Here is a 14,666-nt window from a genome sequence, read left to right as displayed (position 1 = left end):
TGTGTTTTTGTTTCTGTAAAGTATATACCTAGGAGTAGAATTGTTTGGTCATATCTCCCTTTTGGAAGTTTTTAATTTTGAAATAATTCACAGTAAATTGAAAAAAAATACATATCAGGTGGTGCTGTGTGCCCCTTACCCATTTTCTTCCAATGGCAGCATCTTGCATAAGTGCGGAACAATATCAAAATCAGGAAAACAATATCTGTAATACACACCGAATTTATTGATTGTTCCATTTGACATACACTTCCGTGTGTGTGTGTGTGTGTGTAGTTCTGTGCAATTCTGTCATGTGTATGGATTTGTGTAATCACCACTATAACTATGATGAGGACACTTTCATCACAGAGACCCCTCATGATGTCCCTTTATAGCCATACCCCTCTCTCTTTCTCCCCATTTGTAACCGTTAGCAACCACTAATGCATTTACATCTCTACTAGCCTCCTTTCCAGTGAAATACCACAGAATCTATGCCTGTTTTCAACCTGTACCATGTGTCTACAGACTGTGACATCGAAAGATCTAGTTTCCAATTTAGTTTCTTGACACATGTTTTTGAGCTAATGTCAGCAATCCAACCGGCTTTTGCATACTTTTTTTTTCTTTTCTTGTATGGTAACCAGGCAAGGCCAACTCCCACAAAACTACTGCACAAGGGGTTTGCTAAATGTAACTAAATAAATGGTTGTTAAGTATTTACTTAATTACTAGAGTTAATTCAGTCTTCTTTGTGTCTGTAGGCCGTGTGTAGATCTGTAACTAAATATTCAATCATGTGGTAAATGCTAGATTGCCAGGGGCATAGAAAGAAAGGAAAGAAATAGGACTGAACCATTTTTAAGGCGTCAAAAAGCATGTACTTGTCTTGTAAGCAAGTTTCTTGTCTATTTCTGTAGTTTTACAATAGGAATATAAATGGTGGGGCAGAAAAACTACAGCTTTGACCTTGATACTTGAAAAGGTGAGATCTAAATAAAACTATTTTGCTGTCTGAATACTATCATTATCTTTAATGAGAGTGGGCATCACAAGGACATTTCAAATTGTACTTTAGGCCATAAATTAGCTGCCAGAACCAGATTCAGACTATTTTCCTTATGAAAATACTCATCCATCTGCCCTGTCCAGCTACATTACACATCTGTTTATATTAATATAAAAATCTATTCTAAACAATCTTAACATGTCCATTCTTGTCCTTTTCATTGAAGAGCACATGATCTTTGTGTATCCCCATAACGTTAGACCTTCAAGTGTAGCACATTTAGTAGTTGCTGTTTTGAGTGGAAACAAATCATTCCCCATTGATAAAGCTTCTTGTGCTTTCCCTTCATGGCCCTGTCTTTGTCCCGACAGGAAACGGGGCGCTTCTCACATAGATGGCCTCAAATGGCAATTGAGAGCCTGTACAAGACACATTGAGTCTTTGTAAATGAGTGGAGATGATCACATAATACTTCTCTTTGGCCCTGATATTGGATTAAGCCTCCATTTGGCTATTATGTTCTTTTAAAATATGCTTTTGGGTTCTAATTGCTGATAATTTCTGTAAAATTTTGTTATTGATATTCATAAGTGATTCTATAGGTTTCTTTTTTGGTGTGATGTCTATTATTTTGAGGGATCACCTTTATACTATATTACAAGTTTGGGGATTTTTTTTTCTATGCTTTAGAGATATGTAAGTAGAGTTAAGTTTATCTACTCCTTAAGATTCTCTTGAGAAACTATATGACCCTGTTGTTTTTTTTTCCCCCCAGGGGAGCTCTTTAAAAATTTTTATTTTAGGGGTGCCTGGGTGGCTCAGTCAGTTAAGTGTCCGACTTCAGCTCAGGTCATGATCTCGCGGTAATTTTTCAAATTCAAATCCAAAAAAATACCTGAAATACCTAAATATTGAAAGCAAACATTAATTTTTAGAGACATTTTCAAATATACACAAAAAATAGATAGTACAGTTGTTAACTCTGTATCCTTTGCTCAGGTTCAGCATTCATCAATATGCTGTGATTTTTGTTGCTACTATTCCCCTTTGGTTTTTTTTTTTTTGGGGGGGGGTGGAAAATTTGTTTTCTTTTTTAATTTTAATTCCATTATAATAGGCATACAGTTTTACATTAATTATTAGTTTCAGGTGTATAATATAGTGATGAAACAATTCTATACATTATTCAGTGCTCATCATGATAAGTGTCCTCTTAATCCCCTTCCCCTATTTCACCAATCCCTCCGCCCACCTCCCTGCTGATAACCACCAGTTTGTTCTCTGTAATTAAGAGTCTGTTTGTTGAGTTGTCTTTTTTTTTTATTTGGTTGTTTTGTTTCTTAAATTCCATATGAGTGAAATCATATATCATATTTGTCTTTCTCCGACTGACTTAATTCACTTAGCATTATATTCTCTAGTTCCATCCAGGTTGTTACAAGTGGCAAAATTTCATTCTTTTTTATGGCTGAATAATATTGCACTGTGTATATATACCACATCTTCTTTATCCATTCATCTACTGATGGACACTTGGGCTGCTTCTATAATTTGGATATTGTGAATAATGCTGCAATAAACAAAGGGGTACATGTATCTTTTCAAATTAGTGTCTGTATATTCTTTGGGTAAATACCCAGTAGTGGAATTAATAGGTCACATAGTAGTTCTGTTTTTCATTTTCTGAGGAACTTCTGCACGGTTTTCCACAGTGGCTGCATCAGTTCGCATTCCCACCAACAGTGCACGATGGTCCCTTTTTTCTCTGCATCCTCGCCAGTATTTGTTGTTTTGTATCTTTTTGATTTTAGCCATTCTGACAGGTTTGAGGTGATAGCTCATTGTGGTACTGATCTGCATTTCCCTGATGTGAATGATGTTCATCATGTTTTCATGTGTGTGTTGGCCATCTGTATGTTTTATTCTGAGAAATGTCTCTTCATGTCTTCTGCCCATTTTTTTAAGTTGGATTATTTAGTTTAATCAGATAGGTCATTTACAAATATCTTCTCCCATTCAGTAGGTTGGTTTTTAGTTTTGTGGATTATTTCCTTTGCTGTGTAGAGGCTCTTTGTTTTGATTCGGTTCTTTTAGTTTATTTTTTGCTTTTGTTTCCTTTGCCTCAGGAAACATACAGAAAAATGTTGCTACAGTCCATCTCAGAGAAATTACTGCCTGTGCTCTCTTCTAGGATTTGTATGGTTTCATTCTCATGTTTAGATCCTTAATTCAATTTGAGTTCATTTTTGTGTACAGTGTAAGAAAGTGGTCCAGTTTCATTATTTTTCATGTAGCTATCCAGTTTTTCCAACACCATTTCTTAGAATTTCCCCATTGCGTATTCCTGTCTTCTTTGTCAAAGATTAATTAACCATATAATCACGGTCTATTTCTGCACTCTCTGTTCTATTGATCTATGTGCCTATTTTTTTTTTTTTTTTTTTTTTTTTTTTTGCCAGATGCATATTGTTTTGATTGCTACACCTTTGTAATATATCTTGAAATCTGGGATTGTGATACCTCCTGTTTTGTTCTTCTTTTTCGGGATTGATTTGGTTATTTCAGGGTCCTTTATGGTTTCATACAAATTTTAGGATTGTTTGTTCTAGTTCTGTGAAAAATGCTGTTGGCATTTTTGTAGGGATTGGATTCAATATGTAGATTGCTTTGGGTGATGTGGATATTTTAACAATATTTGTTCTTCCAGACTGTGAGCATGGAATATCTTTGCATTTGTTTGTGTCATCTTCAGTTTCTTTCATCAGTGTTTTATAGTTTTCATAGTGTAGGCCTTTCAAATTTTCTTTTAAGTTTATTCCTAGGTGTTTTATTATTTTTGGTGCAATTATAAATGGAATTGCTTTCTTAATTTCTCTTTCTGCTGCTTCATTATTAGTGTATACGAATACAACATGATTTCTGTGTATTGATTTCGTATCCTGTGACCTTACTAAATTCATTTATCAGTTCTGGTGGTTTTTTGGTAGAATCGTTACAGTTTTCTATATATAGTATCATATAATCTGCAAATAGTGAAAGATTTAGTTCTTCGTTACCAAGTTAGATGTCTTTTATTTATTTTTCTTGCCTGATTCCTGTGGCTGTGTTGAATGAAGTGGTGAGCGTGGACATTTTTATCTTTTTCCTGATCTCAGAGAAAAGTTCTCAGTTTTTCCCCATGGAGTATGACATTAACTGTGCGGTTTTCATACATAGTCTTTGGCATGTTGAGGTACTTTATGTCTAAACCTACTTTTTTCAGGCTTTTTTTTTTATTATGAATGATATTACACTTTGTCAAGTGCTTTTTCTACATCTGTTGAAATGGGCATGTTTTTTTATCTTTTCTCTTGTTGCTAAGTGATGTTATCATGTTGATTGATTTACAAATATAGAACCACCCTTACATCCCAGGAATAAATCTCACTTGATTATGGTGAATGACTTTTGTAATGTGTTATTGGATTCAGTTTGCTAATATTTTGCTGAAGATTTTTGCATCGATGGCCTGTAGTTTTTTTGTTTTTTTGTTTGTTTGTTTGTTTGGGGTATGTGTGTATGCGTGTGTGTGTGTGTGTGTGTGTGTGTGTGTGTGTGTGTCTTTACTGTTTTGGTATCAGGGTAATTCTGGCTTCCTAGAATGCACTTGGAACCCTTTCTTCCTCTTCTATTTTTGGAATAGTTTGAAAAGAATAGGTATTAACTCTTCTTTAAATGTTAGGTAGAATTTGCCTGTGAAGCCACCATCGGTTCCTAGACTTTTGTTGGGAGTTTTTCGATAACTGATTCAGTTTCATTTCTGGCAACCAGTCTGTTCAAATTTTCTGTGGGATTCAGTTTTGGGGAATTATATATTACTAGTAATTTATCCATTTCTACTAGGTTGTTCAGTTTTTTGTCATCTAATTTTTCATATTATCTAATAATCCTTTATATTCCAGTGGTGTTGGTTATTATTTCTCCTCTTTCATTTCTGATTTTGTTTATTTGATTCCTCCCTCTCTCTCTATGTCTTTATCTCTCTTTTTATGGATCTAAAGACTTATTGATTTTTTTGATCTTTTCAAAGAACTAGCTCCTGGTATCATTCATCTGTTATTTTTTTTATTATTATTTTCTATTTTGTTTCTTTCTCCTTTAGTTTTTATTATTTCCTTCCTTCTATGTGTTTGTTTGTTTTTTTCCCCCTTGGCTCATTTAGGTGTAAGGTTAGGTTGTTTATTTGAGATTCTTCTTGCTTCTTGAGGTAGGCCTGCATTGCTATAAACTTCCCTCTTAGAACCACTTTTGCTGCATCCCAAAGATTTTGGACCATTGTGTTTTCATTTTCATTAGTCTCCATGTGTTTTTTGTATTTCCTCTTTGATTTCCTAGTTGATCCATTCATTGTTTTAATAACATGTTGTTTAACTTCCATGCATTTGTGGTTTTTTTTTCCAGATTTTTTTCTTGTGCTTAGTTTCTAGTTTCATAACATTGTGGATAGAAAAGATTCATGGTACGACTTAAGTATTTTTGAATTTGTTGAAACTTGTTTTGTGGCCTAATGTGTTACCTGTTCTGGAGAATGTTCCATGTGTACTTGAGAAGAGTGTGTATTCTGCTGTTTTAGAATGGGATGGTCTGAATATATCTGTTAGATCCATCTGGTCCAATGTGTCCTTGAAAACAGTGTTTCCTTGTTGATTTTCTGTTTGGATGATCTATCTATTGATATAAGTGAGGTGTTAAAGTCCCTACTATTTTTGTATTACTATCTATTTCTTTCTTTAATAGTTCTTTGTGTATTTGGATACCTTCATGTTGGGTGCATAAATACTTACAATTGTTATATCTTCTTGTTTGATTGTTCCCTTTAAGATTATATAGTGTCCTTCTTTGTCTCTTGTTACAGTCTTTGTTTTAAAGTCTATTTTGTCCAATATAAGTATCGCTACACCATCTTTCTTTTCACTTTCATTTGGATGATAAATGCTTTTTCATCCCTTCACTTCAAATTTGCATGTGTCTTTAGATCTGAAATGGGTCTCTTACAGGCAGCATCTAGCTTTTTCATATTTTTTTTAATGTTTAATGAGAGAGATAAAGATAGAGAGAGAGAGAGAGAGAAAGAGTGCAAGCCAGAGAGGGGCAGAGAGGGAGACACAGAATCCAAAGCAGCCTCTGGGCTCGGAACTGTCAGCACAGAGTCTGATGTGGGGCTTGAACTCACGAACCATGTGATCATGACCTGAATTGAAGTCACACTCTTAACTAACTGAGCCAACCAGGTGCCCATAGCTTGTTTATGATGGGACATTTTAAAAACAAATTTTGTACTGATGATTTCATTACAAACACCCCAGTATGTATCAGTAACAAAGAAGATCTTTTTTAATCTTTTGAAACAAAGCCATACTACCATTATCATACCCAACATAATTAAAAATACTTTCTTCATACCATCTGATGCCAAATTTGATTTTACTTTTTCTGATTGTCCTTTTCTTAAGTCCACACGCAGTGTTTGATTGGTATGTCTCCTACATCATATCTCCTTTTCACTATTTATTTTTTGGAGAAACTGAATCATATGTTCCCACATTCTGGATTTATCTAATTACATCCTTAGAGTGTGGGTGAGAATGTTTCTTTACTTCTTTCTGTAAATTAGCATTCAAATCTAAGGGCTTGATTAGATTATCTTCGGATTTTTGGCAAGTCTTATCTAGTGCTGTGTATTTCATATTATATCACATTAAAGACACCTTGATAATCACTTTTGGGGATGTTGAGATTGATCCAGGTTTGGGTATTGTTAATTTAATCTATCCACTAAAAAGTTCTCTATCAACTTATATTTTTTGTGGAATATTAAGTTACCATCAAATATATTATATGCAAGAAAGGTAGGATATGATCTTTTCTCTTTCCAAAGAATACGACTTTATTCTCTAGCATCCTCGAGAGGTGACCAATGGACTTAAAAAGATAGATCAATGATAGGTAGGTAGGTAGATAGATGATAGATAGATTTAAAAAAACTAGTAGATTGTATATATTTAAATCTATAAATTCAGTTATGAGTCTTTTTGATGCTCACATGCTTCCATCAAATTGGGTCTTCGGCATTTTTGACATATTTTAATTTTTGCTAGCTTTTATGTTTTCAGGTAAAGGAGGCATTCAGTCTCATCCTGTTCCAAACATAAACTCAGTAAAACCCTTCTTCCTTTTAGTAAGAAAGTATTCAGTGGTCCAAATGTGGAAATACATAATCAAAACAATTAAATAATGAGTTTATACTGATACCACCAACTCAAATTCAGAATTCAGAATTACATATTTTTTTACATTTTATATTTTTAATTTTTATGGCAAAGTTTTAGTTTCTTTTGTTATTAACAGCATAATGTGCCATTAATTTTTCTTGACAGATACAATAGTTTAATAAATCAATACCAATGTTATTTAATAAGAAGGCTTTTTAATATATTTTAAGATTTTTGTTATTTTCCTTTGATTGGTATATCCTGTTTCCTACTCATCAAATTACCGTTTTCAATATGCTTAAATTTGTGAATTGATACTAAAGCTAAAAATAGTTTTATTGGTCACTTTTGGAGGATACTAGAGGACAAATTCAGCCTTTTGATACTGATGAATTAAAGAGGAAGCATGAAATATCACTCTTGCTTTTTTCCTACAGTCTATCTTTTGGTTAAGGAAACCTAATAATTGATGAGGAATGTTTCATTTTTATAAAGTATTCCCACTGAGAAATCAAGAAAGAATGGTAAAGTAAGATCAGCAACATACCAACTGATGTGTTTTGGGGCAAAGTCCTTATGTTTTATGAGTTATTTGTAGTATTTATAAGTGGGAATGCTCGTTTCCAGGCTTTGCCCTCAGGTATCTCCCTGTAACTGAATCAAAGTTTACAGAGAAAGTATATTAGGAATGGTAGGCTAACTACAGTGGTAAACAGCCCCCACATCACAATGCCTTAGTAAAATAAAAGGGCTTTTTAATACTCCCATTACAGATCCATGTGATTCTTTTTCAGGAAGTCAAACACGGATACTGTCCACTTCTATAGCTCCTTTTCCTTTTAGGTCCTTGGGATGCTTTATTTGGATTTTGTTTCACTAAGTGATCTGCTTTGGTCAAAGTTGCATCAGCAAACATGCAGTCAAAGGCCTGACAGTTGCTTGCCATCTTGTTGATCTTGGAGCCTTTACCAGGGGAATTTGTCTGTGAGAGTATGAGAGATCAAAGCACCCCCAGAAAGCCCTGCTGACCCAGAAGCTAAGTGCAGATGCCTGGAGAACCCTCACAAGACATCCTGAGCCTGGCCAGGAACTTTTCCAGATGAGCCCTGATCTGTAGAATCATGGAATGATTATCATTTTAAGTCAGTTTTGGAGTGGTTTGTTATGTGGCAATGGATAACTGATATACTGAGAATGTTGATGAAGCAAGATTACCCAAATATAATAATGGGTGATATCAGGTTCATTTTATTACTTGTATTCTTAAAAAATTTTTTAAGATATACTTATTTTTAAGAGATAGACAGAGTGTGAGCGGAGAAGGGGAAGAGAGAGAGAGGTAGGCACAGAATCTGAAGTAGGCTCCAAGCTCCGAGTTGCCAGCACAGAGCCTGATATGGGGCTGGAACCCACAGACTGTGAAATCATGACTTGAGCTGAAGTCACCTGCTTAACCAACTGAGCCACCCAGGTGCCCCTCTTTTGTCTATTTTTAAATTGGGGTAGTTGTCTTTTTATTGTTGAACTTTAAGAGTGTTTTACATATTCTGAATATGTCTCCTATTAGATACATGATTTACAAATATTTTCTCTCATTTTATGGGTTATCTTTTCACTTTCTTGATGATGTCCTTTGAAGCATGAAAATTTTACATTTTGATGTTCAGTTTATCTATTTTTTCTTTTGTTGCCTGTGCTTTTGATGTCCTATCTAAGAATGCATTGCCACATCCAAGGTAATAAAGATGTATACCTATGTTTTCTTCTTAGAGTTTATAGTTTTAGTTTTTACAATTTGGTCTTGATCCATTTTGAGTTAATTTTTGTATGTGATATGAAGTAGGGATCCCACTCCATTCTTTTGCACCTGGATACCTGCTTAAACCAGCATCAATTCTATTTTTTTTAATTTTTAAAAAATGTGTTATTACTTATTTTTGAAAGAGAGACAGAACACAAGCAGGGGAGGGGCAGACACAGAATCTGAAACAGGTTCCAGGCTCTGAGCTGTCAACACAGAGCCCGACACAGAGCTTGAACCCACCAGCTCTGAGATCATGACCTGAGCCAAAGTTGGATGCCCAACCAACTGGGCCACCCAGGCACCCCAATTACTCTGTATTATTTACATTAATTTCAAACTTTCTGTAATGAAAAGTTACAAAGAAACTACTTAATGTCAGTATTACTTGAAACAATTTTTAGTGAATTTGTTTAAATTTCCTTTACACTGTTTTCCAGAGCGGCTGCACCAGAATGCAAACTGGTGCAGCCTCTCTGGAAAACTGTGGAGGTTCCTCAAAAAATTAAAAATATATCTACCCTATGACCCAGCAATAGCACTGCTAGGAATTTACCCAAGGGATACAGGAGTGCTGATGCATAGGGGCATTTGTACCCCAATGTTTATAGCAGTACTTTCAATAATAGCCAAACTATGGAAAGAGCCTAAATGTCCATCAACTGACGAATGGATAAAGAAATTGTGGTTTATATACACAGTGGAATACTATGTGGCAATGAGAAAGAATGAAATGCCTTTTGTAGCAATGTGGATGGAACTGGAGAGTGTTATGCTAAGTGAAATAAGTCAGGCAGAGAAAGACAGATACCACATGTTTTCACTCATGTGGATCCTGAGAAACTTAACAGAAGACCGGGGGGAGTGGAAGGGGGAAAAAAAGTTACAGAGAGGGAAGTAGGCGAACCATAAGAGACTCTTAAATACTGAGAAAAAACTGAGGGTTGATGGGGGGTCGGGGAGAGGGGAAAGTGGGTGATGGGCATTGAGGAGGGTACCTGTTGGGATGAGCACTGGGTGCTATATGGAAACCAATGTGACAATAAATTATATAAAAAATAAATTTCCTTTAAATGTTTAGTAATTGCTCTTTTTCCTTTATATTTAATGTTCAAAAATTATTTAAAATATTTGTATTGTTTCAAAATTAAAACTATAAGTGTCCAGAAAGTTCTAGCTTTCAGCTCTGTCCCCATTCTTTCTCTCTCTCCCCTTAGGTACCCATTTATATTAGTTGTTACGTGATTATACTGGGAGTCATTTTAGAGATTTGTTAGTGAATTAGGAGTTAAATTGGTGACAGATACATAGACAAGTAGGCAAATGAGAGAATAAGGCAATTATTAATCTCAACAAGTTACATTTGTTTCAGCAAAGGAGAATTAATCACATTATAAGATTTGCTATATATGAATGGATGTATGTTGTCATGTCATTGCAAATAGTATCCATCGATCTAACTAAAATTACAATACAACTGTATTGGAAATTTGGGGGAATGGAAAGTTGTTTGAATATGGGTGTGACGAAAAAGCTAATTCTGGGGCACCTGGGTGGCTCAGTCGGTTGAGCATCCGACTTCAGCTTAGGTCACGATATCATGGTTTGTGGGTTCGAGCTCTGCGTCCGGCTCTGTGCTGACAGCTCGGAGCCTGGAGCCTGCTTCGGATTCTATGTGTGTCTCTCCCTCTCTGCCCCTCCCCCACTTGTTCTCTGTCTTTCTCTGTCTTCCAAAAATAAATTTAAATTTTTTTTTTTAATTCTTAAAAAAAGAAAAAGCCTAATTCTTATCTTTTATATTGGTAAGTGAATAAATAGCCTGTAAAAATGAAAAACAAATCAAGCAGCATCAATTTAAATGTGCTATTCAGAGATAAAATAGTCAATATCAAAATAATGGACTAAGAATTAAAAATCATCATCTCTGGTGGTGCCTGGGTGGCTCAGTCTGTTAAGCGTCTGACTTCGGCTCTGATCGTGAACTCACGGTTTGTGGGTTTGATCCCCCCATCAGGCTCTATGCTGACAGCTCAGAGCCTGGAGCCTGCTTGGGATTCTGTCTCCCTGTCTCTTGGCCCCTCCCCTGCTCACACTCTGTCTCTCTCTGTCTCTCAAAAATAAATAAATGTGTAAAAAAATGTTTTTTAGAACGTCATCATCTCCACGCAGAAAGGAGGCAAGACATGTTGGTTTTGCCTAACAAGCCTTGTGGTTATGTTATGAGTATCTCTTCGAATCCTTACTAGTTGTATGAGGCAGGCTCTTTTTTATACCTGTAGCTCCATGAGAAAATTAATGCTTTGGGAGTTTGTTAGCCATCTACTGCTGTGTAATGAATTATAACACAATTTGGCATCTGGAAACAGCAAACATTATTACCTCATAGTTTCCCTGGGCCCTTGGGCTTCTCTGGGTGGTTCTCGCTCAGTCTCTCACAGGGCTGCAATTAAGATGTCAGCCAGTGCGGCAGTCATCTTGGTGTTTGTGGAGATCTGTTTCAGGGCTTACTCACATGGCATGCCCAAAGCCTCCAAGCTCACTCCGGGGGTCCTCTTTCCAGAGCGGCCACGGGACACAGCAGTTGACTTCCCTGACAGCGAGCGATCCCAGAACACCCAAGATGGAGGCCACTGCCTTTTTAAAGTCTAGTCTTGGTAATGACAGATGCTACCTCTGTCATATTCTGTTAGAGGCACATCTGTAAATCCAGCCCACACTTAAGGGGAGGGCATGAAATCAGGAACAAGACATAAAAGCTAAGGGTGTGGATAAGATGAGTTACCGTCAAGGTTGCCTACCACAGGAGAAGTGGCTTCTCCCAGTAAGTGGTAAGCGTAAGTACGTAAGTCTAAGTGGTAGCCCTGTGATGCAAAACCACCCAATTCGATTCCAGGGCTCATGTTCTTAACCACTATGTAACCTTTGTATGTTGCCTGCATGGCATTTACCCTGAACGGGAAAACAGTACCTCCTTTGACACCACTGCCATCTTGGACGTGTGGGAGTGGCCAGGAGGGATAACTCACGTAAGAGCTGACTTTCATACGTGTGTCGCACACTCCGGTGTGTTAGGTTGGGGCAAACATGAATAAGCTGTACATTACGCTCAGTGTGTACGATGCAAACTAGACTCCCCCACTTACCTCTGCTTCAGAAAGGGTGCATGACTGCAAGAGAGAATTATATGGGTACAAGGATAACCTTGAATTCACTCTAATTTATAAAAAGTCACACCCTCTCAAGCTTTAGAACTTTATTGGTAATGAATTACCTGAGAACCCCCTCACACTTGATCATGACAAAATGCAGCTTCGTATTTCTGGGATGGGGCATTAGTCACAGGGGCACGCTGGCTAAGGTGAGGAGCTGGTGCTATATCTTTAAAGCTGTTGAGAGCCACTGAAGTGTGTTAAGCGTGGAAGGATGACATAATTGGATATGTACCTGCTGCTCTGAGCTATGCCATCGTGTCTGAAACATCAGACGACATTCCACATTCTCATGCATAAGACAGCAGATGCTTCCTTTACACACCACCGAATCCATTCATGTTGATGTAATGAGATTTATAAATTTCTCCTATCTGCATATTGGTCCGAGTACCCCATCTCCAGGCCCCTGTGCCTGCCTCTCTCTGTGTGCATAAACACCTTTGTGGCTATGGCTACAGCCTCTCTCTGTGCGCTTTTGATGGCACAGACTGATTGCCTCATTCAGGGTCTGTGGTCACATGGCAACCATACTGTTGACACATCTTAGGAACTTAGTGAGTGCTTGTTAAGTCAAAATGGACTAAACTTGACTGGACACCTGCTCTGTGTTTTAGGTACTGTGCCGAGCTCTCGTTGTGTAGAAATAAGATAGTGTTATTTTGTTAATTAAAAAAGACTTGACTGTATGTATTCATTCAGTTTTTCATCCACTAATCAAACATTTTTGAAGTCCTGCTGTGCATGTGGCCTTGTGCCAGGTGCTAGAACACAGCCTGAGACAGCACTGCTCTTCCAGCTTCTGTGACCACTGGGGAAGACAGAACAGTGTATGGTGATCCTAGCTCAGTCCACTGTGTGGGCACAGAGGAGGGGCACAGCTGTCAGCAGAGAAAAGGGCCACAAAGGAGTGAAGGGGAGACTTTCTGGAGGAAGTAACCTCTGAGCCGTTTGGAAGAATAAGTGAATAAATGCTCGGGTGAATGGAGGCTTAACTCCATCAGTATTGGGACACTGATTTGTTAGGACTTGATGGGAGGGGGGAATCGAGGCTATAGAAGCAGGAGGAACCAACACTGAAAGTAGATATAGGTAGGAGGTACCGATCCCTCCAGAGTGATATGTAGAGCCAAGCAAAGCTTTATCTCTGCTGTCTTTGTGTCTTTCCAGCCCTCTACGAGCAATCCTGCGAAGTATACAGGCACCAAGGGAACACGGCTGGTTTCTTCTATATCGATTCCGATGGCAGCGGGCCGCTGGGACCCCTCCAAGTGTACTGCAACATCACAGGTAAGGGGCAGAATCCCCACTCAGGCTTAACCGAGCTACCTGATGGTACACAGCACAGGGAAGTCCACTGGAAGGGGACCTGTGTAAATAAAAATTTAAAGAGCCAACCTCAGGTATGGGGAGCATGGTGTTTAAGTAAATAATAGCAATTAGCAGCTGGATTATCTTTCATAGGAGAGGAAGACTTAATGGTCTTAATCACATTCCGCCAAACCTAGAATTAACCAGGAAGCATTTTCTGTAGACCCTGCCAAGGACATTTTCTCTTTTAAAACTCAAGAGCAGAAAGAAAAGGGAAAAAACAACTAAACAAACCAAAAGCAAACCTGAAAATCAATAGAGAACCCTGACTCAGGAAGTGGGGAAGTGTGATTCATGTCTGGCCCTGGGGATGGTGTGAATCCCATATGCTCTCTGAGGCTCAGTTGTTCATCAGTGAAATGGGCAAAGTAGTTCCTTCCTCCCAGAGTTGAAGGTTAGACACAATCATGAGTATTGGAGGAATCAGCAAGGCTAGTTACCCAGTAGGAGCCCAACAAGAAAAGTGAATTACTTGCATTTTCCCAGCCACTCCTTCCTAAAGTGCAGAAAGACATAGTAAGAATCAATTATTGCACGGATTTAGAAACAATCTATGATCACTAACTTATTCTGCAAAATAATTCCACAAAGCCCAAACCTGATGTAATAGTTTCTTAAAAATTCAGCAGTGCAAGTACCCTCACCATCGTGAGGGTCACTCATTGGCGCATACGCGCTGTGTGTGTTTGTTCCGAGCACTGGCCTTTGGAAATGACAACAGAATCATGTAATAAAGCAGAAAAGCAGGGGCTATTAAAGCTCATTGAGTCGTCAGGCCTCAGGCGTCCCTGCAACAAGGCAAGCACATTCCCTGAGCTCCTTCTGTAGCCGCAGACTGGCCTTGGCACGGAGGATATGCGGAGAAATTAGATAGCCACTCTCATTTATGAGGCAGGAATATCAGGAGAAATGCCGGGCATATCACAGGTAGAAATGCAAGCAAACCATTGCAAAAATGGTGATTATGGGCACTTTGCAATTTGTTCATCTGGATGCAAACGACCAAAGTTTTTCTGCAGAAGATGCTATTTACACGGATTTAG

At 37.7% G+C, this 14,666-nt stretch overlaps 1 protein-coding gene across 4 annotated transcripts in view; it reads left to right on the top strand.

The window, feature by feature from the left end:
* The window catches only part of CNTNAP5 (contactin associated protein family member 5), an 807,688-nt gene that overhangs the window by 522,246 nt on the left and 270,776 nt on the right, over positions 1–14,666 (top strand). For all 4 annotated transcript variants that reach the window (XM_045479457.1, XM_045479456.1, XM_045479455.1 and 1 more), the window contains exon 12: positions 13,423–13,542. In XM_045479457.1, coding sequence (XP_045335413.1) covers positions 13,423–13,542 — 120 coding nt within the window. The remainder of the gene's footprint in view (positions 1–13,422; positions 13,543–14,666) is intronic.

The sequence above is a fragment of the Leopardus geoffroyi genome, chromosome C1 (assembly GCF_018350155.1).
Source record: "Leopardus geoffroyi isolate Oge1 chromosome C1, O.geoffroyi_Oge1_pat1.0, whole genome shotgun sequence".
Classification (NCBI taxonomy): domain Eukaryota; kingdom Metazoa; phylum Chordata; class Mammalia; order Carnivora; family Felidae; genus Leopardus; species Leopardus geoffroyi.
The sequence above is the reverse complement of the archived record's forward strand: the minus strand, read 5'-3'. Positions and strand labels throughout refer to the sequence as shown.